This window comes from Nicotiana tomentosiformis, chromosome 3 (genome assembly GCF_000390325.3).
Source record: "Nicotiana tomentosiformis chromosome 3, ASM39032v3, whole genome shotgun sequence".
Taxonomy (NCBI): domain Eukaryota; kingdom Viridiplantae; phylum Streptophyta; class Magnoliopsida; order Solanales; family Solanaceae; genus Nicotiana; species Nicotiana tomentosiformis.
The window spans coordinates 125725820-125751729 of NC_090814.1; the positions used below are offsets into that span (position 1 = coordinate 125725820).

Sequence of the window (25910 nt, forward strand, 5' to 3'; positions counted from 1 at the left end):
TCATGGATTATTTGCCCAACTTGTGCTATTCTTGTGTGATTGTTAGATAACATGCCTCTAGGATCGTGTGAAATAATTAAGATCGGCTTCCATTGATATTCATCTAGATACCATGTCTATAGGGCCTTAATTGACTAATCAAATTACTGTTTTGTTGTTCTTGTCATACTGCCCACCTAGACAACATGCATATAGGAATAAGCATGACGAATCTGTGTTTGAATATCAACTACTAGAGAGCATGCCTATAGGATAGTATTACTCGCTTAGAAAACATACCAATAGGATCAAAATTAGTAATTCTGAGTTTTTTTTCAATGTCTTCACTGCCCAGACGCGTATCACCTAGAGATCATATCTATAGACTTTAATAACACTTATAATCTATAATTTTGATAATCTGAGTAGCAACACTGCCCATGAGATTTTATTAAGCCATGTGGTCACATAGAAGCCATGCCTATATGTTTAAACGACTTTCATACATCTTAATTCTAAAATTGCTCACGACTCTTCACTGCATAATCTGAAATCTGTTTACGTGCCTTTGTTGCTATGTGTGGAGGCTAACATGAGCCACTCGTTGCTATTATGTGCAGTCCTACTTGTTTTGGATGTGCGACTAGTTTTATCATTTTGAGAAACCTAAGTAAAGTCTAGAACCACCTAAATAGTAGGTCCAAAGCCTCCTGGACCATAGGCGTGGGACGGGTAGTGCACACATAGGGCACGACTTAGAATTGAATTAGAACGCTTTTAAGTAAATAATTTCAACATAGTAATTGGTAGCAGGAGATGATAGTCTGTGCTCGCTGAATAATATGAGCAACTCCTACCTCAAAGGAGTTGCTAAATATTATTTATGTCACATGGGGTGATCCTTTAGGCTAAAAAACTTAGGACCCCCCTACTTTCTTTATGTATTTGTTATTTACACTTAGTCATTTAACATAGATCAATTTAGTTGTATCTATGTAGTCATTAAGATGTGTGCTGATTCTCACATGCCCTAATAAGACTCTTCGACTTCTAAATTTCCCTTTATTTATTTGATCATTCAGTCTAATTATATAATCCACATAGTTTAAAGTTCGTTAGGACCCACAGTTGTGGACCTCAAAGAGTGCCTAACAACTTCTCTTTGAGGTAATTTGAGCCCTTACCCGATCTTTGGTGGCGTTGACTAGTTAAAACAGAGTTATTTATAAATAGGTGCTCTAACGCACCTTAAAAATTATTAGGTGGCGACTCTTCTCTTTTAATACCCATTTAAAAGAGTTTTCACACGTTGAAACCCGCTTTCGCGAGAAAACGGGGTGCGACACCACATATTCAGCTTCTACAGTTGAAAGAGCCACAAAGTTTTGTTTCCTTGTACCCCATGAAATCAGACACGATCCCAGAAAATGTGCCATGCCAGAAGTTCTTTTTCTATCCACCAGATAACCAACATAATCAGCGTCAACTTATCCAATCAAGTCGAAATTGTCTCCTGAAGGGTAGTAGAGAGCCAGGTCCTGCGTTTCTTTGAGATACCGTAGAATTCTCTTGGCGGCCTTCAGATGAGATTCCTTTGACTAGATTGAAACCTAGCACATAATCCCACACTGAATACAATATCTTGTCTACTAGCTGTGAGATATAAGAGTGAACCAATGATACCTCTGTATATGGTTTCATTCATAGGAGAACCAGATTCATCCATGTCTAGACGAGTAGCAGTGGCAATAGGGGTATCAATGATTTTTGAACTTTCCATCTCAAATCTCTTTAGGATCTCTTTAATGTACTTATGTTGACTTATCATCGTGCCCTAAGGAGTTTGCTTAACTTGTAGTCCCAAGAAAACATTTAATTCCCCCATCATGCTCATTTCAAACTCACTTCCTATAAGCTTTGCAAACTCTTCACACAGGGAATCATTTGTTACACCAAAGATGATGTCGTCAACATAGATTTGCACAATGATCAGGTTCCTCCCCCGTTTCTTCAGAAATAGGGTGTTGTCAATTTTTCCTCTAGGAAAGCCATTTTCAAGGAGAAATTTGGACAACCTTTCATACCATGCATGAGGGGCCTACTTCAGTCCATATAATGTCCTATCAAGTTTGAATACATGTTCAAGATGTTCATGACATTCAAAACTAGGTGGTGTTTGACAAAGACTTTCTACTTTAGATATCCATTCAGAAATGCACTTTTGATATCCATTTGGAACAATTTGAATTCCATATGAGATGCAAAGGCAATGAGGATTCTGATGGCTTCCATTCGAGTAACTAGAGAAAATGTTTCATCATAGTCGATCCCTTCTTCTTGATTGTATCCTTGAACTACTAACCTTACCTTATTTCTTGTTGTGTTACCAAACTCATCAAGTTTGTTTCTAAACACACCACCCTAGTTCCTATAACAGTTATGTCTGATGGTTGAGGAACCAAGTGTCATACGTTGTTCCTCTCAAATTGATGAAGTTCATCTTACATAGCAGTAATCCAATCAGTATCTTTCAATGCTTCCTTGATATTTTTAGGCTCAATTTGGGAGAGAAAGACTGAGAAGGCAAGTGAATTTCTTGACTTTGATCTGGTTTGAATCCTTAAGTCAAGGGGAGAGATCACATTTTGAAGAGGATGTGAACTCTTGTGTTTCCAGTTGGACACCTGATTCTCATTATGAGAGGATCCAGGTTCCTCTGAGCGAGATCCATTGTAGATAGGAGTGCTACTTCTTCGCTCAGCATCAGGGGTTCCTTGTACGACATCGACGACTCTGTTTTCTGCCTCAGTTGTTGTGATGGAGGGACTAGGTTCCTCTATATCAAATGGAGGTACAACTGTACCATCTTCATTTGATTCCTTGACCTGACTCATTATGACAGCTTTTCCATTTGCCATATCAATGACTTCACCAAGTACCTTTGACTGCTCTCCGTCTTGATCAATCCTATCAGGTGAATCTTTCCCACATATGTGGTGTAATTCATCAGAGATGACATGTATGCTTTCCTCAAGACATTGAGTTCTTTTTTTGTAGACCTTGTAAGCTTTGCTTTGTGATGAATAGCCAAGAAAGATTCCTTCATCACTTTTGGCATCGAATTTTCCTAGTGCTTCCTTCCCGTTATTGAGGACGAAACATTTGCAACCAAATGTCCTCAAATGTGTTAGCTTGGGCTTTCTCCCGTTCAATAGTTCATACAGGGTTTTGTTCAAGGAAGGCCTAATCATGCACCTATTCTCTAAGTAGTATGCAGTGTTGACTGCCTCTGCCCAGAAGCTTTTTTGCAATCCCACTGTCAATAAGCATTGTTCTTTCCATGTCTTCAAGAGTCCTATTTTTCCTTTCCACAACACCATTTTGTTGAGGTGTTCTTAGAGCTGAAAAATTATGACATATACCGTTTTCAGCATAGAATTCGTCGAATTTTGCATTGTCGAACTCTGTGCCGTGATCAGATCTTATACTCACAACATTATGGCTCATCTTCACTTGAATCTTCTTCGCAAAGGCAGCAAACACTGGAAAAGTTTCATCCTTGGTTCTGAGGAACAAAGTCCAGGTGAATCTGGAGTAGTCATCCACTATGACAAAAATGTTCCTCTTTCCTCCTTTACTTGGAACTCTCATAGGTCCACACAGAACCATATGAAGGAGAACAAGTGGCCTTGAGGTGCTTACATCCTTTTTAGTCTTGAATAAGGACCTGACTTGCTTTCCTTTCACACATGCATCACACACCTTATGATCTTTGAAACTTGACTTAGGCAGCCCACGAACTAGGTCCTTCTTGACTAATTTGTTCAGCAACGTAAAACTTGCATGTCCCAATCTTGTGTGCCATAGTTCAGCATCATCATCAACAACACTAAGACATGTGAGATCTCTATTGTGCAAGGACTCAAAATCAGCAACATAAATATTTTTGTATCTTTTAGCCATCAAGACCACTTCATCAGTCACAAGATTTGTGACTGCACAGATTTTTGATAATAATTTCACTTTGTTTCCTTTATCGTAGATTTGAGAGACGCTCAGTAGGCTATATTTCAAGACATTCACATAATACACATTTTTAATTGAGTGAGTGAGTGTCTTCTCAACTATTCCTACTCCCAGAATGTATCTCTTTTTACCATTGACAAAGGACACACTCCCTCCTTACAGGACTTTGAGTGAAAGAAAATCATCGATGCTTCCAGTCATGTGTTTGGAACAGCCACTATCCATGTACCATTTTTGGCTACTTCCTTTCACTACTTCCTCATCATCATCATTATCTTCATCATCGTCAGATTTTTCCATCAGGGCAAAGATAGAGTCATATTCAGCTGCTTCACATTTAACTGCCATCATGGAGGTATCACCTTGTGCATCATCTTCACTGGAAGAATCTCCCCATGCAGCAAGAGCTTGTTTTACAACATTGTCAGCGGCTTTTTTTCTCTTGAATCTTTTATCAGGAATCGGGTTCCTCTTGGCTGCTTTGTCTGTGTTGTGATTGTACTAGTCATTCTTGAGGAGAGGATAGTCCTTGATAAAGTGTCCTTGCTTTCCGCATTTATGACATAAGTCATACCCTCTTGGCTTGTTGGAGCTGCCCCTTTTTGGAATACCTCAATTCCTGCAAACCAATTTCTGAAATCACTTTGTCAGGTAAGCCATAACGGTATCCTCACCACTTGAGTCATTATTGTCAGCCTTGAGAACCATGTTCTTCTCCTTCTTGGGTTCTCTTCTTTCATGGTCCTTCTTTTTCTTCATTTCATATGTCTTCATATTTCCAATAAGTTCATTAATGGTTAGCTTTTGCAGATCCTTTGCCTCAATGATAGCATTGACCTTGCTTTCCCAAGAATCAAATAGTACACTTAGTATTTTCCTGACAAGTTTGTTCCTTGGAATGATTTCTCCTAGAGAGTGAAGCTCATTGATGATGGAGGTGAATCGAGTGTGCATGTCTTGAATGGATTCATCATCCTTCATCCTGAAGAATTCATACTCAGTGGTGAGCATGTCGATCTCCGATTGCTTAACTTGAGTTGTTCCTTCATGTACCATTTGGAGAGCTTCCCATATCTCCTTGGTTGATTGATAGGCAGAGATCCTGTTGTATTCGTTTTGTCCAATGCCACAGGTGAGGATCTTTTTTGCCCGAAAGTTCTTCTCTATAGCTTTGCGGTCAACATCGTTGTATTCCTTCCTTGTCTTGGGAACTGTCACTGCTGGTTCGCCAATGGTCTTCATAAGGATGAAGGGTCCATCGCAGATAATATCCCAGAGCTCTGAATCTTCAGCCATGATAAAATCATGCATCCTTGTCTTCCACCATCCATAGTACTGTCCATTAAATCTTGGTGGTCTGTAGGTTGATTAACGTTCTTCAAAGTTTGGTGTAGCAGCCATTTGGATCCTTTCTAGGTGTTAGCCTGATAGAAAGAACCTGCTATGATACCAATTGATAGAACCTTAGGGTCCACCAAACTGTATAGAGAACCTGGTTCTCTATCAGTTCCCACAGAATACGCACAATAAGGGATAGGGAAATGACACAGCAGAGTTTTACGTGGAAAACTCCCAGCTCACGGGATTAAAAACCAAGACCTACACTTGTAGGATTTCAACTTTACTAACCGAGCAACTTTTAGATTACAACCTATTGTAGCCTAGGAATTAAACTTTTAATCCCTCACTCATTTGTAATAACTCTATTACAAGCCTCTTTGTAATAACTCTATTACAAAGTTCACAACTCGACTAACTCTAGCCAAGATACAAACACAAGGTTTATGATTTTATAATTGGTTTCCTACACAATGTTTCTAGCTAAGCTAAGTAGGAATTACAAGTAAATCATTCTAACAAAGGTGCAACACAACTAGGGACATATAATAACACAATGCTGGAAACTGGTCTTTCGTTATGTTGTTCTTTGTTCTTGAAGCCTGAAAATCACTTGCAAGATAGCAACACACTTGAGAGAAGATTTGATTAATTCTGGAATGTGCAAATGTATGTTTTCTTCATTGCTTCATGTTAATAATATCCAAGTGATGTCACTTGGATAATGCAAGCAATATCTGGTACAAGGCATATCCCATAAAGTGGCTGCTGCACTGTTCACACTGTTGCGTGTGTGCAGAGAAACAGTTGCAGCAACTTTACAGCTGTGAGCAGTTGATTGGTATAGTTAGCAAGAGAACTGATGTCCATCTGTTCCCTCTGACGTCTCTTTGACTTTGATTGTTGGAATTTATGGCCGACTTGAGACTTGTTATTCATGAACCCTAAGGATGTGTATAACAGGTTCCCCATCTGGTTCTTATCATTAAGTTTGTTAGATCATCAAAACATAACAGGGCACATGACCTATCAAAATTGAGAGGGGTTTTTATGGCCTGCGGGTTATGTGAAGATTGAAGAAACTGAAACCAACTGTTTTCTTCTTTCTGGGGGGACGCGTGGCAAAGACACTCCTTTTGCTGGGACTTCACCTCACCGTCAGCGACATTGTAAGGTACAGTAGAGAAGGTCATTTTCATTTATGCTGCTGAATTGGCGACGGGTTTGCTAGATTTTATTTGGTATTACCTCATTGAAACGTCCACGGTCAATCACATAAATCTGATTGGCTAAAGAATGCCATGCATATCTTTGTTTATGATTTTGCAGGTTTTGGTTATTATTTCGAGAGATGGTGTAACTGCAAAAACATACCGTCCATGTCATCCACACTTGCCAAATGCATCATCTCAGGTACCGTTCCCTATTCTTCTTCAATCTTGCTTAGCACTGACAAAATATCCCCTTTATTAAAGTTCCTCTTCTTCATTTACAAAAATGACTGTGATGCATCAGCTGGCATGGTTTAGGAATGGCCATAACCAGAGGCCTGAGGCCTGGAGCCAAGATTTTGAGTTTATGGGTTCCGGATTCTAGTAAAGGCACTTTACTAGTTTCTGAATAAATTATTTTTACATATTGAGTGAGTTTTTAATACAAATACATGGTATAGATCATAGCTACTGGGTATATATATATATATATATATATATATATATATATATATATATATATATATATATATATATATATATATATATATATATATCCATTTAAGCATAAACCAAACTACTACACTATTTTTTTTCCTTCCCTTTTTCTTTACATGTGATTCTTTTCTTCTCTAAGAGAATTGGTCAAAACCAGAAAAAGATATAAATTTTCCATAATATTTCTCATAGGTATTAAATCTTTTAAAAAAATTTAACCTAATAAGATTGTCTAGACAAAAGAAGCAATTCAACCAAAATTGTAGAAAGAAGTGAACCTTTTAACTAGAGAAGAGGTTGCGCTAGAAGGAATACGAACAAACACCAAGAGTAAAACCTTCTTTTTCTTCTATCTTCTTTGTAAAGTTTTTTTTTTATTAGGATTTCACCCAAATATCTTTTCTCTGTTGTCTGTTGCATACCATTTCCCTTTAACCTCTCGTTTTTCTTTTACTTTTTGCCAGATTTTCATCTGGTGGGCTTCGACCCTTTTGCATCTAACTTCCCTTTATTTTTTTTAAACTTATTTAGTTTGCTAAATGACCATTGTGTCCTTGTTTTAAAGTTATGGGATATTACATCCTCCCCAGTTTATAAAAATTGGGTCCCCGAATTTAACTCAAGTCAATATCTGTAGACTGAAATAAATGGGGGTACTTGACTCGCATAGCATCTTCTATTTCACAAGTAACTTATTCAACTGTATGATTTCACCATAAAACTTTTACGAACTCAATTTCTTTTGACCGTAGCTTTCTTACTTGCCTATCAGCAATAGCCATCGGTTCCTCCTCGTAAGACAACTTCTCATCAAGCGGTATAGTAGGTGCTTCAAATGCCTGAGATGAGTCTAATATACATTTCCTTAGCATTGAGACATAAAACGCTAGATGAATAAAGGACCCAAACGATAAGCCACAGCTCCCACTCTGTCTAGTATCTCATACAGTCCTATAAACCTGGGGCTCAACTTGCCTCTTTTCCCAAACCGCATCACACCTTTCATAGGGGAGACTCGTAGGAACACTTTGTCCCCAATTGTGAATACTAAATCTCTTCTTCTCTTATCAGCATAAGACTTTTGTCTACTTTGAGCTGTGAGTAATCATTGTCTGATCAATCAGACCTTGTCAATAGCTTCTTGTACTAAGTTGGATCCCAATAAGTTAGTCTCACCAGCTTCAAACGATCCGATAGGAGAACGATATCTTCTACCATACAATGCTTCGTACTGTGCCATTTGAATACTGGACTGGAAGCTATTATTGTAAGCAAATTCAGTTAAAGGTAGATAAGCATCCCAACTACCTCCAAACTCAAGAATGCAAGCTCTCAACATATCCTCCAAGATCTGTATAGTACGTTCAGACTGCCCGTCTATTTGTGGATGAAATGCAGTACTAAGATCTACTCGTGTACCCAATGCTTCTTGAAAAGATTTTCAAAAATGTGAGGTAAATTGTGATCCTCTATCAGAGATGATGGATATTGGAATTCCGTGAAGTCGGACGATTTCGTTCATAAATATCTGTGCATACCTCACTCCACCATATATAGTCTTCACTGGCAAAAAGTGTGCTGATTTTGTCAGTCGATCTATAATTACCCACACATAATCATAACCTCTAAGAGTAAAGGGTAGGCCAGTCACAAAATCCATGGTAATTCTTTCCCATTTCTACTGTGGAATCTCAATTTGTTGTAGTAGTCCTGCTGGTCGCTGATGCTCAGCCTTGACCTGCTGACAAGTCAAATGATTAGAAATAAAGTTAGTAACATCTTTCTTCATACCTTCCCACCAATAAAATTGCTTTAGGTCATGATACATTTTTGTGAATCCAGGATGTATAGTGTATCTAGAGTTGTGACCTTCTATAAGAATAGCATGCCTCAACTCATCTACGTCTGCGACACATAGCCTGTCACCCATTCCAAGAACACCATCACTTTTAAAAATCATATCCTTGCTTTTACCAACGAAGGCCTCATCTCTGTACTTGCAAAATCGCCCATCCTCATATTGGGTGGCCTTAATGCGCTCAACTAATAAAGACTTAGCGTGAGCACAAGCCAACAATTCCTTTACTAAATCTGATACCTTCACCTTCTAGTCTCTGAATATCTTTGGCCAAAAGTCTCTTTGTAGGAGCTATATGTGCCAAACGCCCCATAGATTTTCTACTCAATGCATCAGCCACCACATTGGCTTTTCCAGGATGATACAAAATAGAACAGTCATAGTCCTTGAGTAGTTCCATCCACCGACGCTGCCGAAGATTAAGATCCCTCTGCTGAAAAATGTACTTCAAACTCTTATGGTCAGTATAAATCTCACAAATTTCACCGTATAGGTAATGCCTCCAAATTTTTAGAGCAAATGCCACTGCAACCATCTCCAAATCATGTGTAGGGTAGTTTTGCTCGTGCTTTTTCAATTATCTCGAAGCATAAGCTATAACACGACCATTTTGCAGGAGAACACATCCTAATCCCACCCTCGATGCATCACAAAACACCGTAAATCCTCTTGAACCCGATGATAAGACTAATATGGGTGCAGTTGTCAGACACATTTTGAGTTTTTGAAAGCTCTTCTCACATTCTTTCATCTACTGAAACCTTGCATTTTTCTATGTTAGCTTAGTTAGTGGCGCTGCTATTTTGGAGAAATCCTGCACAAAGCACTAGTAATAGCCCGCTAAGCCCAAAAAACTATGAATCTCTGTAGGAAAAGTAGTCATGTGCCATTTCGGCACAGCTTCTGTCTTCTTAGGATCTACCATAATTCCATCTTTGGATACAACATGCCCCAGAAATACTACTGAGTCTAGCCAAAACTCACACTTTGATAACTTAGCATATAGTCGATGTTCTCGTAATGTCTGCAACACAGTCCTCAAATGATTCGCATGTTCTTCCCTGCTACGAGAATATATCAGGATATCTTCAATAAATACTACTACAAATCTATCCAAAAATAGCTTAAACACCCTATTCATTAAATCCATGAATGCAGCTGGAGCATTAGTCAGTTCGAAAGGCATCACAAAAAACTCATAGTGCCCGTATCGAGTTTTGAAAGTAGACTTAGAAATATCTTCATCTTTGATTCTAAGCTGATGATAACAAGACCGGAGGTCAATATTTGAAAAGTGAGCAGATCCTTGTATATGATCAAACATGTCGTCTATACGAGGCAAAGGATATTTATTGCGTATTGTCATCTAGTTCAACTGCCTCTAGTCAATGCACATTCTGAGAGATCTGTCTTTCTTCTTTACGAACATTACTGGTGCACCCCATAGGGATATACTCGGTCTAATAAAACCCTTATCTAACAAATCCTGTAATTATTGCTTTAGCTCCTTCAACTCTGTCGGTGCCATCCGATATGGGGGTATCGATATGGGCTGTGTGCCAGGTGGAAAATCAATACCAAAATCTATTTCTCGTACTGGAGGCAATCCTGGTAAATCCTCGGGAAATACATCAGAAAATTCTCTCACGACTGGTACATTTTCTATACTAATTGTTTCCTTTCTTTTGTCATTTACAATAGCTAAGAGAACCAAGCAACCTTTCTTCAGAAGTCGTTGAGCCTTCATAAAAGATACAATTTTTCAAATCTCTGGAACCTGACCCCCATTTAGAATAAAACTAGGTTCGTTTGGTATCTCAAACTTAACTATCTTTTCATGACAATCGACGATAGCATAGCAAGAAGATAACCAATCCATACCCATCAGCATGTCAAAGTAAATCATATCAAGTACAATAAGGTCAGCGAGAGTATCTCTACCCTCAACCCGAATTTGACAAGCACGATAAACGTATTCAGCTAATAGAGACTCTCCAACAGGAGTAGAAACTAGAAAAGGATCACTCAATAGCTCAAGTTGTCTACTAAACCTCAAAGCAAAGTACGGGGACACATAGGAGTGAGTAGATCCTGGATTAATCAAGGCAAGTGCATCAAAGGAACAGTCAGAAAGAATACCTGTAACCACTGCATTCGGGGCCTGAGCATCCTGCCTAGTAAATGCAAAAACTCTCACCTGACCTCTACTAGCATTCCCTTGTTCTTGATTCACAACAGCGTGGCCTCTAGCACCTCGACCTCTATTTCCTGTACCTGTAGCACATAAAGTATTACGATTAGTCTGAGTAGGTGCAACTGACTGAATAGAAGCCTAGTTGAAATTCCTTGGAGGCTGAGGGCAGTCCCTCAAGTGATGTCCCTACTGGCCACACCGAAAGCACTCTCCAGTTAGAACATGACATTGTCTCAAATGTGATCTACCACAAGTCTGGCATACTGGAGTAGTGGCATATATCTGCCCAGAATTACGATGTCCATATGATGATGGTCCCCTAGTACCATGTCTATAATGTGGACTGTGAACACAAATGTGTCTCTATCTGATAACCCTGTTGTTGTTGTCCCTGATTTCCTACTCTTCAATTTTTACTAAAATCGCCACTGAAAGACCCTCATATCTTGGCCTTCTTACGTAAATCACTGGCTACACGCTCATCACGTCCCTTGTTTTCAATCTTTCTAGAAAAGTCGACTGCATTAGAGTAGGATAAAGTCTTCATCTGTGGGGCTACTGCAGTGTATAGAAAACCAACTAACCCATCAACAAACCTCTTAACTCGAGCTTCTTGTGTAGGCACTAAGTAAGGAGCATATCTAGCCAGATTACAAAATTTGGTGTTATAAGTTGACACATCCATATATGGAGTCTGAACCAATCTCTCGAAGTCTCTAGCATATTTTTGCCTCAGGCTGTCTGGAAGGAAATGATCCATGAACAACTTACGGAACTCGTCCTATGTCAGTGGTACTGCTCCTGCTGGCCTTCCTAGCAATACAGTTTCATACCATGTGTTGGCCATATCCTCTAGTTTGTATGATGCTAGCTCCACAACTCTCTTGCTAGAACATGCTAGAGCACATAATGCCTTAAGTGTCCCATCCAAGAAACTTTGAGGATCTGCTGAATTATCAGAACCTGTAAATTTTGGTGATTTCAATTTCACGAACTCTTGTAGGGATACTTCCTTATTCCCGAAAGTTTGAGTCTGTGCAAATGCTTGTGTTTGTGAAGTAGCCTGAGGAGCTGAACTTCCACCCTGAGTAGGCACCAATGCCTCTAACACATTCAATAACCTTGCCACTGCATTTGCAGGTAAGGTAACAATAGGTACAACAGTTGGCACTGGTGATGGAGAGTCCTGAACCCCATGTTCTAGCACTTGATTTGGCATAGTAGCTTGGGGTTGACCCATGTTCCTAACTTCAGGTTGAGGAGCAACCTGTCTTCTAGTTTGATGAACCCCAACTTGACCGCCACCTCGGGTAGTACCACGTCCAGCACCATATCCAGCAGATGAGGGTGTGCGTGTCCTAGCCATCTGCGAAAGAAATACTCCAAAGTCAATCTCAAGTTATCTCAACGTACGATCAAGGAATGAAAGAAGGGAAAACATCATAAATACTTAGTAGCCTCAAGATCATAAATATGGGCGCCTACACACCCATGAACCAGAGTCTACTAAACATTGCTCCATGACTCAGGACTTAAAGCCTAAGCTCTGATACCAACTTTGTCACAACCCAAAGTTAGCGGGGAATGAGTCGCTACCTCAGTGAGTAATAACACTTAACCACAACTGTTTTTATTGGGGACAAGTCAAAAAATATGCTAGTATATATATTAAACAGAAAATATCATAAGAATGTCTACTTGTAATTCAATTGACAATTCATGTAATAAGCTCGGTAAATATTGTATAATATCAATATTCATATTTGGGAGGTTTTAGTGAATGGATCATGTAATCGGTATAACTGTGGACTTCTTCGCAAGAAGTAAAATATAACGGTAGTCCCTACTTGAGGAAAATCGATAACGGTATGCTAGTTCTACCTTTCCACTAGCGAGGGCTATAACGATAATCGGTAATTACAAGGTGCATCAGGTCTAATGAACCCTCCGTTAGCTACGGAATCCTTCAGAGTCTACTCCCATTTATACTTGTCTCTGTAATCCGTATATACTCGTAAGAAAATATTTTATAACAATATCGGGCATTTCGGTTCTTATCAAATTATGTAATTTCGTTTCGATAACGGTAAATCTTATCTTAAGTAACGGTAAAACATATTCAGTAACAATGAGAATATTCATATTAATTGTAATTATCTCTAATATATATAGTGGCATCATATTAAGTAAAGGACTTGTCCCACATACAAATTCAAAACAGTCGGTAATATGTTCATGTTAAAATCACATGTAAATCATGCTAGTTATAGAAATTCAAATTGTGGTAAGGTTACTACTCACCTCTTGATGCCTACTAGCCAAAGCTTGACTTCTTATCGATCCAAACGCCTAATTTGTGTGAAATCTATAAATCAATATAAGTCTAGTGTTACTACCCATCAACTCCGTAATCTATTCTCTAAATAAATATAATTCTCTTTTTTCTTTCTTTCTATTTTTAAACCTTTCTAACTTCTTTACTAGTATTTTGGAATCTTGACGTCCAACTCAAACAATTGAAAGTGCAAATTTGATATTTATTCACTTAATTTATTACTTAGAACTTAATTTTGTTCCTTGTATCTTGTGCGACAAAACAGTCTAATAGATTGTTCAATAGTAATTATAAGAACACCTTAAGTTCTTGTTTCTTTCCATCACATGGAAATACCAAACTAACTCTTAATATTGTAATTTATCTCAAATTTGTGCATAAACCAAACTACTACACTGTTTTTTTTTTCCTTCCCTTTTTCTTTCTTTTTCTTTACATATGATTCTTTTCTACTCTAAACGAATTGGTCAAAACCAGAAAAAGATATAAATTTTCCATAATATTTCTCATAGGTATTACATCTTTAAAAAACAATTAACCTAATAAGATTGCGTACACAAAAGAAGCAATTCAACCAAAATTGTAAAAAGAAGTGAACCTTTTAACTAGAGAAATGTTGGGCTAGAAGGATTACGAACAAGCACCAAGAGTAAAATTTTCTTTTTCTTCATTCTTCTTTGTAAAGTTTTCTTTTTTTTTAAAACTTAGTTAGTTTGCTAAATGACCATTGTGTCCTCATTTTAAAGTTCATCCTGTGGGCTTCGGCCCTTTTGTATCTCACTTCCCTTTTTTTTTAATTTATTTTTAACTTAATTAGTTTGCTAAATGACCATTGTGTCCTTGTTTAAAAGTTATGGGATATCACAGTTGCTTTCTCAGAAAACAAAACTGATTGACGCATCAGAGGTGTGTGGTTTGATATTTCTTCCGGCACTCAAAATCTGTAATTGGTCTTTGAGTGCTTATCGTACTGAACTATCATTGGTGTTACTGTTGAATAAACCTTTCAGAGCCTTAACATCTTCCATATAACCCACTTTATATATATATATATATATATATATATATATATTCATTCGGGACCGAATCAATTGGTTAACATGTTTGATGATTTGTGCGCTTAAAAATGCATTTGGCCTTACAAGAAGGAAAACCACATATTGTACAGCTATGTTGATTAAGTAGTGTAAGTAATGTGTTTCCATGAACTTAAATAAAGAAGCAAAAGTCATTTCTTAGCTTACAGGAAGACTTACAGTCATAATGTGGGTGAACCTGTTGCGGTTTCCCATGAACTTAAAGGAAGAATTAAAAAAGTCAGTACACTCGATTCACAGAAGTCAAGTTGCAGTTCTGTCTCCTTTTTTTCCTTTCTATCCTTTTCCTTACTGTGAGCCACTAGTCATGAAATTTCATCATTCTAATTCTAGTTCAGTGAACTTTCTTTTCAGAAGTTCTCTTGAACTTTGTTTGAAAAGGCACATTTTGCAGTTCATGTTGTGACAAAGATGAGTTAGTGCACTATTTTGACCAGTATCATATGTTCCAATATTCTCATAGCTCTCTATTGGGTATAGGAGGGAATTTTGGTTTACTCTACCAGAGTGATTCTTTTTTTTTTTCTTTTTTGGAAAAGCACCAACAAATGATAAAAAATGAAAAATAACTTCCATTTTACTGGAAATTTGAAAACCATGCAATGCCCTCTAACACTTGACGTCATGAAGTTCTTCATTCTCTGTTGTCCTTCTAATTGGTTTATGACTAACGAAAGCTACTTATTTTATGAGATCCTGAAGGATATCTACTAAGGATTAGCGGTTGACATAGTATGTCATGTAAGATAAACTAGAAATCGTGATCAACATTTTTCCTGTGCTTCAGCAAGGGGTGACCTTTTCTTGTTATGGATTTTTAAACGGTTTCTGAATCAACAGGCTAAATTGATTCACTATTCCCATGATTCAATTTCTAGTTATTCTTGGATTTGAGGTGATAAATTGCTTTGATTGGTTTCATTGGAGTAAAGTTAAGTTACTTGTGCAACTGCTATCTAAAGTTAACTTATTTCCTTATGTCGGTACATGACACTTCGTTGTCATGCTTCAAAGATGTCACTAGGAAATATCTGAACTTTTCACTTGAACCAGTAATTCACCAAATGTTTTTCACTTCGTTGACACTTCCCTATATGCTTACTATTTTTATCATGTTTATGCTGTTTAATATCAGCTTATACATAACCCTGTGATGTCTGTATATCTATTTGATGATCATTGTCTGATGATTCTGTAGTGCAGGATTGATGGCAAAACCTATTGCACATTCGAGTTTACTGCACAAGCCCTGGATTATACTCGGCATGCAATAACTGCAGTCTGCATTGGCAATGGTATGATAGTTATTTTAGATTTTAATTGTCAATGTTATGGTATGGAGAATGTTTTACTTTTTCGCTGACTAGGATGTTTCAAATTCCTTCCGTAAGATGATAAAGAAAGAGTCTCACTTCCCTGCCTTTCCGGTGTAGAACTTCGTTACCTGCCAAATTCTTGCACTGTTATAGTTTTGGTACTAAAAGATGCAGCAACTTAATCTCAAAGACGTTTCACTGAGCCTGCAATATTGACATGCTCTGATTTTTTCACTAGCCTGCACTATCGTCAACTTAGGCTTTAGCAAGAACTAATTCAGTCTCCTATGTTCTCATTTATCACCATAGTTTTGTTTCCATTAATTAATCTTATGATAACATGTATAGATGCTTTTATGATTTTATCTACATCGACAATGAGGTTTATTAGTCAACTTCTACCTCGAAGTTCTTGAATCTTGATTCAGGCCTTTATGCTTTATCAGGGATAATAGAGAAAGAAATGATGTACGGGAAGAGGTTCCATACCCCGGAAAACCAAAATTGTGATGCAGTGAATAATTTCTACTATATCATTTATGCAGTACAACTACTTTTACCAACTGTTACATTTATTCCTGCTTAATTTCCCTCATAGTTTTGAATCTGATGGTAAGATATTATTGAAATTACCTCATGAATATCTTCAATTGATGAGAAGCGTTTCATTGTTTAGTTTAAACAAAAAAGTTAATGACAGTCAGCCCAACACTTCCTTGGTTCCATTTTATGTGTATATCCCGGTTCCCTCCTATTGTATTTGCTACTTGTGCGTCTAAAATCAATGTGTCTCACCAACTTGTTCTTTCATCTCTTTTGACATGCATTTCAATGATGTTGCAGAAATTTCTGATATTTCCATTTTAATGATGAATCCTAATGCAGGAAAGTACGTTCTATACATTGACAACCGGGGGGAACGAGAGGAGATGAAGGATAGATTACATACTATGGTTGATTTCTTCCAAATTTTCAATGTCTAATAATATACTTTAGTAACACATTGCTTCTTGGCGTTAAATTCCCAGTTTTCCTCTTTAAATATCTAACATTAGAGGTTGTATAATGAATGTAGATATAAAGAGTTTTGCTTATTTTCAGCCATTCAAAATGGCATTACAGATTCTTTAGCAGCGTCCTTTATGGAATACCCGTTGTTCTATTTCAACGTTGACACTGTATTTTATTTTCTTTACTGCCCCGAACCACAATTTTAGCTTGTAAAACTCTTCAGATTTTAAATCACAGCTCCTAAGCCAAAAGAAACAAGAAGTAGCAAACTTACTCTTCGAAACGGCTGACTTGGGGCGTGGGAGTGGAGGTTCAAGCTATTTTTTCTTTCTGATAAGTATACAAAGTTGGCCAAATCTCACAAGTTCAGTAAAAATTCTTACATTGGTTTTGGTTCCATGCACAAGAATAGCACATTATGTGCATGGCATGAATAAGCCCTAAAATCATGCGTAAAAAGCTGAGGATCAGTTTGTTTAACCATTCACAGCAAATGTGCTCCAAATTAACAGATAAAGAATGAGAATGGCATGTAATTTCACCTTTTGTATATAACCTTATACATTATATCCAAATTTCCCAAGCATGAACTGCATGATTCTTCTCTTCCCCTTTAATTATTTTTAGAACTTATTTGACCCATATTTTTGTCCTCTTATCTTTCTCTACTGGGCCAATTCTTGGTTGGAGCTCATCAGGAAATGATGATCTTAAAGAAAGATAAACTTCTAATTTATTATTATTAAAATAAATAACACATATATTAAGTTACCCTCTAAATAATGGATCAGAAAAGGCAACTTTTGTGTCATTTTCATGGGTACAAGATCATGTTTCCTTCTTCCACACAGCAATTTTTCCGTGTATAATAAACGTTAACGTTACTTTATCGAGGTTTCTTTAAGATGAAGCATGCCATCTTTAATTTATGCCCTTAAACACATCATTACTTGCCATGATTCTGTCATTTGTTAAAGGCAAAAAAGCAAGTCGAAAGAGGCCTAATTAGACAGTTTCAGGGGAGTTCTCTTTCATTGTGTGGATCCCCATTCACACTAGCAGCCAGGAGCACAAAGTCATGTTTAATCATATATGCTAATTAATTAAAAATATATAAAGATGTCCTATAGTTTTCCGCTGGATCTTTTAGATGTGTCAAAATTGGTTTAGAACAGCACATAGTGATAGCCAAATATATAGTATTAAATCAAATAGTCCTCCATTTGGCACAAAATTTGTATTATAAATTGTTCTTTCGCTAGCAGAAACATAAACTGTATGAAAGATAAGTAGCAAGGATACCCCTTGTTTATCGTTTCTTTAACATGTCGTACAAACACTAAGCACTAGTGTATGTAATAATCACCCGCACACCATTTTTATACTAATAAAAACACTGTCGAAATTATAGATACAATCCATAATCAACGAGACCTCAATAAGTGTCTCTCTTTCCTTAACATTCTAAACTCAAACACACATATTTAAATGAGCCTTAGTTTATATGGGGTGGGGATAATTCAATAATGAATAGTATCATACTTGTTGAGATAAGGGGTTAAGCTTTTAAATAAATTGGTAGTACATGCACCAAATTATCATGGGGTCCTATTGTCCAAAATGAGACTAAGCATCATCATACTGTTGCCCTAGGGCTTCCCAGAGAGCTACAATTTTAAGTACGGTTAAGACGAATTCAGTAGCATTTGCTTAGACTCTATATTTGTATTAAAATTTATTAAATATGTATAAATATTTTAATCTGAACGCATTAACTAAAACGAGCTATGAATTTAATAGCAAATTTAGAATACATAAATTTCAAATCCTAACTCCGTGTCTCAGGACATCCCACGATTAAGTGACTGTCAGCTTCAAATATATGATAAGAAATGTGCTTGATATGATCATCAGGGAATCAATATACAGCTAACTAAACACTAATTTTTTACTTGCACCATCGCAATGGCTCTTCATATTAATTGGACTCGATATTTTTTCATGGTATATTCACTGGCACTTCCTGTAGTTTTGTTTTTATCATTTATAGTAACTTCACAATGAAGAATTTATTCTCCAGATTACATTCGAAAGGGAAATAACTTTTCCTTTTGATTTACACCATATTCATGCTATATATTCTATTTCCTGAAAAATAAAAGAGTACCAGATTTTTTGTACGAACACTTGTACACCCCCCCCCCCCCCCCCCGCCTGCCCGTACAAATCAAAATGAAACAAAACAAATCAATAAAGTTATTTACACTGATGGTGTAATTAATTTCTTTAAACATATCTGTGCAATTCAATCTATTGTTAAAGGTTTCTTGCCTTATTTTTAAAGTTACCAATTTCATTATTATGTTTATTACCTACATTTACCTTTAAAATGATCTGATAGTATAAAAAAAATTGTTAGTGCATAAAAATTAAACCTAAAAACAGATAATCCAGAGAAGGCATCACAGGAAAAGCAACAAATTCTAGTTCGCCTTTGGGCATTTTTTTTTTTTTTTTGCATCCAACTATAGCTTCAATAAAAAAATTCTTACTCTTAATTAAGCTTGGGATGTAGTCTGGATTAAGCACCTAGTATTTGTCAAACAGTCAACAAATAGACAAAATAGTAGTACATGTTACTACTCCATACACATTAGTAAGCTTTTATCTAAACTGGATTAAAAAAGAAATGTTAATTTAATTTGAACTTATTCCTGTGAATTAGGGAATAAGTTATTAATTAGTCCTGTTGTAACTTTAATACTGCAGTGATATATTAAATGCAAAGGGAACCTTAACAAATCTAATAAAGTAAATAATTAATCAGAACAATCCCAAAGAGAATCCATATGTGCGTAGCTAATATTCGAAAATCAAAGGAGAAAACTTGGAAGAGAAGTTGGGAGAGACAAAAAAAATATGAAGAAAAAAACCATTGGTGGTCAAAGGAATACTTTCTCTTCCCTTGTCCACTTATGATATATTCCCTTCGCTTTGCAGTAGTTCCTACATCATCATATCAATATATGGAATAATAAGAGATGCCCTCTTTCCTTATATTATGTTTATTTCTTTCTAAAGTTTTCTCCTATATCTTTTTATCGAAAGATTATAATTTTGATATATAATCCTAACCATACACGTCCTTGGATAAAGAGGTTTTGGGTAAAATCTGTACGGATATACCATTTGGTTTTTCATGTCCTCCATGTGAAACACAAGTAACACTCTTGCAGAGGATTTATATTTTATGGGTTCAATTTTTAGTATTTTAGCTTGAACTCATTATAATCTTAAAGTTATGAATTTAATTCTACTATTTATTGTAATTCTAGTAAATTTTTATACATATATTTAGATTCCATATCGAAAGTTATGAGTTCAATTGAACCCGTACCTATAACAGTACATTCGCCTCTACACTTGTGGATGGTGGATGAGATTCCTTCACTCTATCTTGATTTGAATCATACGAATAAAAAAATCCTGATATATGGAGTATTTCTAGCCTAATGGACTGTACGAGAGATTGGATTAGTTGGTTCATTAAATTTCGGATACCAAATAACTAAATCACAAAAAAAAAAAAAAAAAAAGGACTTGACAAGTTAGTGTTGGATCAAACTTGGCCAAATTAATAAATGGATCATATGACTCAACTCGCCCAAAGTTTACTTGAATCACGATAGATCAAATAACCCCTCCAACATGATACAACACGTCTCCTCCTTTATTTTGCTTTTGATCTAATGTTCCTTTCTTTTAAATTATTAGCTAAAGTCCTTCAAAATTTTCATAGTTCCCAATCCTAATTTGTTTTTTATATGTTTGAGTTCGGCTTGCGTTTTGACTCATTTGGTTATACTATTTTGACCGAAGAGTTTAGTGAATCATTTCGAGTTCAATCGATTGGATCAAGTTTAAAAACGGAGTCATAATCTTTTGAACTTGGACAAATTAGGCTAATTTTGCAACAGCTAGAGTCTGTTAGTTCATGGAGGAGGTGAGAGGAGCAAAAGAATAGTAAGTAAATAGAAGATGAAAATGGCTTGGCTGAGAATCAGCAAAAGAGAAGAGGCTAAAGCAAGTTGCACTGATTTGGATGGGGGAAAAACAGTGAATATTGAATATCCAAATCCTGAATGCATCTTTCTTTTACAGGTGGGCAAAAGGAGAAAAGCTTTATTATGGGTATAATTAATTATAAACAAAGGAAATTATTCTACGATTATAGCTGGTAAGATTTGGACACCTTCAAAAGAGGTGTACCATATCATTGTTTGTGCGTTTGGGTTCTTATTCCTCAATCATTTGTTTGCTTCTACCACATTTTGTTGTTTGTTATTGTTATTATCTGATAAACACAAAACTCCCACAATAAAATCAACATTCCCTTTAGCAATAGAGCAAGAGAATCTAAGTAGTTTTCTTTTCCATTCAAAAGGCTATGCTTTCTAGCCAAGAATTAATAGAGCACAAAATAAAGCAAAGGCAAGAATAAAGCTGATAAAAGGGACAAGGAGGACAAGATAATTTAGCACAACTATAAGTTTATGACCAATTAGGAGAGTATAAAGCTTTAATTTTATTTATTAATAACTTATGCACTCGTATGAGGATCTTGTTTCATCAACATGGATTAGGGTATAATACTCTTAATTAATTTTAAATACATCCCAGGTTTTCCAAATTATTCTTTGTATACACTCTTTAGTCTTTGTCTGGGCTAATGCTCCAGAAAGATAAATAAATAGATTTTAATGCTACTTTTATCCTTTTAACTTCCTTTTGAAAATTGACGTATTTTATAGTAGCTGCAAATTTCACGCGGATATAAACCACAAACTTTTAGATTCGTTTGCTTTCTATCATTTAAAAAAATTTGCATTTCGGATAACAATGATCGGTTCTCTGCATAAAACACTAAATTACCTGCATGACACCATAGAATATAGACTGTGAAATTATATACAAGTCTTTGTTCTGCTTTATCAACAAAATACAAGTACTACTAATAAACTTGGTTAAGATCACCTAAATGACAAAATTACCTTTTAAGTAGCGATGTCTCTTGTTTTACATAATTAATTAAGAATGTCATTAAATATCATAAAATGTTTCATTTTAAATTAACATTGTGCCTGCATACTAATTAATAGTGCTAATATATTATTCTTAACTTTGGATATCACAATTCTATCATAACAATTATTTTATTATGATTCAGTACAAAACGATCTACATGCATGTAATTATATTTACTCAATAAAATAATTCATGTATTACGAATAGTCAATTAAATTAAAAGAGTCCTTGCCTCCTTGGTCTTGTGGTTTGTTTCTTGGATTCTCTTAACTTCTTTTTCTACTCCAGCATCCACACCCTAATATGTTGTCTACTATACCAATTACTGCTAGTACTGACCACCAATCCACATGGTACTGAGAAATTGAAAGGTTTTCCTTATTCCGGAAAGAGACGATTATCAGAACCTTATTATCCCTGATAATTATGCACAATTCAAGTAGGCAATACCATTAGTATTCTTCAGTTACTTGAAACGGTTGTCTAATAATTAATTAGCTTTGCTCTTTTATTATTAATAGTCATAATACGAAACACCGTGAATAGTTTTCTCCCCATCTCCTAAATATAAATCAAGACAAGGCATGGATCACAAGAAGATCCCCAATTTTACAAGTGTTGACAGGACAAATAAAGGGGGAAAGATAGCCTAACATGGAATAAGCAAATGCCCCCCTATGATAAAGGCCATTTACATTTGCATGCTACTGTTTACACAAATATGGAAAAGTTTACACAAAAAAGGATATAAAACAATAACTTACTCATTGTGTTCACAAGTAATACTAGATCAAAGTTGCACAAATAAAACTTGTCTTCAACACATATTACCAAGTTCATTTTCGGAATAAAGAGCAAATAGACATTTATAGAAATATAATGAAACATAGAAGGACTTATATTGCTTTGGATATATGTAGAATGGAAGCTGTGTACAATGCATGTAGAAAGTCTAATAGACCATCTATAGAAACATATTACAATGCATGCTGAAAGTCTAATAGACCACACCAAAGCCAACAACAACAAATTCCCAAAATCCTTGCAAGTGAACGGTACCACTGGTTCGCCTATCTTCCCCTAATTAAAGACCAACATATAAAAATACTGCTGCTATTAGCATAATTATAAACAAGTCTGGTCTCCTCGTCAAAAGATCCAAAAACCAGGCTGAGATCAAGGAAGACTAACAGGCTAATTATAATATCCCAAAACATACGAATCAACCAAAAATACTTTCAACGAACCCTAGAAACAGCCTTGCAAACCAAAGGGCAAGTCATTTCCATTGACAACTTCAAGCACTCGGACAAATCCACACCATTATCAGAAGCAACCCATTTGAATTCTTGAAGCAACTGAGCCAACCAAAGCTGAACAGTAGCAAGTCCCATTGCCTTGCCAGGGCACACCCTCCGCCCAGACCCAAACGGTGCAAGCCTAAGATCAGAACCCATAATAGCTATTTCTTCTTCCAAGAACCTTTCTGGCATAAATTCTTTGGGTTGTGACCAAATCTTTTCGTCATGAGTAATAGCCCACATATTGACCATGGCCGTAGTTCCAGCCGGGATGAAGTGCTGACCAACGTGAGTGTCATGAATTGCAAGCCGTGCCCAGGAAAGTAATGGACCCGGCGGATGCACTCTCAAAGTCTCTTTCACTATTGCTTGAACATATGGCAGATTAGGCAAATCAGAATCACATACACCCCTATCAGTTCCAACAACGGCGTCAATTTCACGTTGAGCTTTGGCTTGAATATCTGGATGTAGTACCATCCTGGCAAGAATCCACTCAAGCAGGATAGCCACAGTATCGGTCCCCCTAAAGATCATTTCCTGTTGAAGCAATATGTGTTAATTCTACAAACTTTATACATAATAACAGCACAATTCGAATAAACAAGGATATTGTATACTGTGCTGATACAAATCATTAAGAACAAAATGTTGCAACAGTAATAACAGCACTGTCCCTATCATGCAAAGCTAAAGCTAAAATTATTCAGATTCTTCATCTTAAGAATACAAGAAAGTGACAATTTAACAGTTATATTTGAGCATATATGCAGGAGAATCAGGTACAACGGAAGAAAGCAATGCGAGATACTGCAAAACAGAAAAACAAACACACGCACAAAACATCCAAAAAGATAAGCACATATAAAAACCGAACATTAACAACTAGTTTGACACGTTCTTTTACACACTACTAAACGTCTTATCCCGAATGAGCATTAACAATCATGTAAAAATGCAATACTAGAAGTAGAGAAAATCATATAACCACATACTACAAATATAGAATATATACAAAACAAAAGTTTATTAAACAATGAAATTATCATAGGTAGAATTAGGTCACAGGTAAAAGAAAAATTACCCAAAGAACAGCAATCATGTCCGAATCATTGAGGCTATTTTCCTGCTCCAGATCAAGCAAGACGTCAACAAAGTCACTCAAACCTTCATCAGCAACTTTTCCAGCATTCTCAGCCCTCCTAATCCTGTGTTCCTCTATGATCTTTCCTACAAAAGTATTCACTCGCGCCACAAGCTCTTTGCACCTTCTTCTGACCCCTTGCAAATCTAGCCACCCCAACACAGGAAAGTGGTCACTCCAGTTAAATATTCCCAGCAACTCATATCCTTCACTCACCAAATACTCCAACTCCCGCCCATCTTGACCATTAAAATCGTAACACTTCCCAAAAACAGTCCTCATCACATTGTTCAGTGACCCAAAATGCAAAACCCTCTTCACTTCAACATGTCCATTTATCTCCATTAAACTGGCAATTTTAGTCACCATCTTTGTACCTATATCTCTCCTAAACTCACCGAAACACGTTATTCTTTTAGGACTGAACAAATGGGTGGCTGAAATTCTTCTCAGGTTCCTCCAGTAATCTCCATAAGGCGCAAAACCCATCGCCCTATGAAACAGAAGCTCGTAAGCAGACTCTTTCACTGGCCTGTCAGCAAAAGCTGAGCTGTTGAGTATCTCCTTCGCAGTCTCTGGCTTACTAGAAATTATAAAACGAGTAACCCCAACTGAAAAAGCCATCAAAGATTCAGCCTTTAGATTATCAGCGAGCTTGGCTAGTAGTCTGTGGGTTAGAGAACCAGTGAAAGTTAAGAGAAGCCCAAGAACAGGTAAACCGGAAGGTCCAGGAATGGAGACACGGGCCTTAGAAAAAGCCCACGCAAGTCCACCAGGCCTAAGCCAGAAGGCAAAGACAGCAAGAAAGAGAACAAAGAAGAGAAGAAGCTCATAGTTGAGGACAGCTGTGGAAGGAAAGAAGAGCAGAGAGTATTCGGAGTACATTTCTGATCTTCAAAGATTGCGTTGTTTCTTTTGTTATTGCAGGTGGCGAGTAGTTATGATGTGTTACCGGTTCAGATAGAGAGAGAGAGAGAGAGAGAGAGAGAGAGAGAGAGAGAGAGAGGAGAGGAGAGGAGTGGAGAAGGTGGCAGTGGAGGTGTGGAGAAGACCAAGAGCGTGAGACAACGGTTAAATAGAGGAGTTACAAGAAAATTAATTAATATTCTTTTTTTATAAATCCTACTATATTACTATAAAGGAAAATTAATAAATTATATATAGAGAGAATGATTAGTAATAACTTCTTTTTCTTAAGGTTCCCTCTTAAACATCCATATTTCCTCGAAAAATTATATTGTTTAGCTCGATAATTTTTTTTAAAATATGTATATATACTATATAATGATAATCATTGATTTTTGGTAAGTTTATTTTTTTATATTTTGACTCTCCTTAATAAAAATACTGGTTCCGCCACTACTAAGAACATAATTATATATCCTAATAAAATAAATTCTAATTCTTTTGTTCCTAAGAGAAATTTAAATCCGTTTGTTCCTCGTTCATAACATTTCCCGAAAACTGTCAACCCTTTGGCTTCCTCTTTAATAAGAATACTTAAAATGTTTTAATTA

General features: G+C 36.4%; 2 protein-coding genes across 2 annotated transcripts; both read right to left on the minus strand.

Annotated features, from left to right (window-relative positions):
- Window positions 1-11885: 11885 nt before the first annotated feature.
- On the minus strand, window positions 11886-12470 carry LOC117279970 (uncharacterized). Its single transcript, XM_033659620.1, has one exon. It carries the CDS (start codon window positions 12468-12470, stop codon window positions 11886-11888), a length of 585 nt encoding a protein of 194 aa, XP_033515511.1.
- Window positions 12471-22823: 10353 nt separating this feature from the next.
- On the minus strand, window positions 22824-25278 carry LOC104109882 (cytochrome P450 78A5-like). Its single transcript, XM_033659619.2, has 2 exons — window positions 24334-25278; window positions 22824-23789 (listed from the first exon to the last, which is right to left on the minus strand). Exons 1-2 carry the CDS (start codon window positions 25276-25278, stop codon window positions 23187-23189), a joined length of 1548 nt encoding a protein of 515 aa, XP_033515510.1. The 3' UTR covers window positions 22824-23186.
- Window positions 25279-25910: the final 632 nt, after the last annotated feature.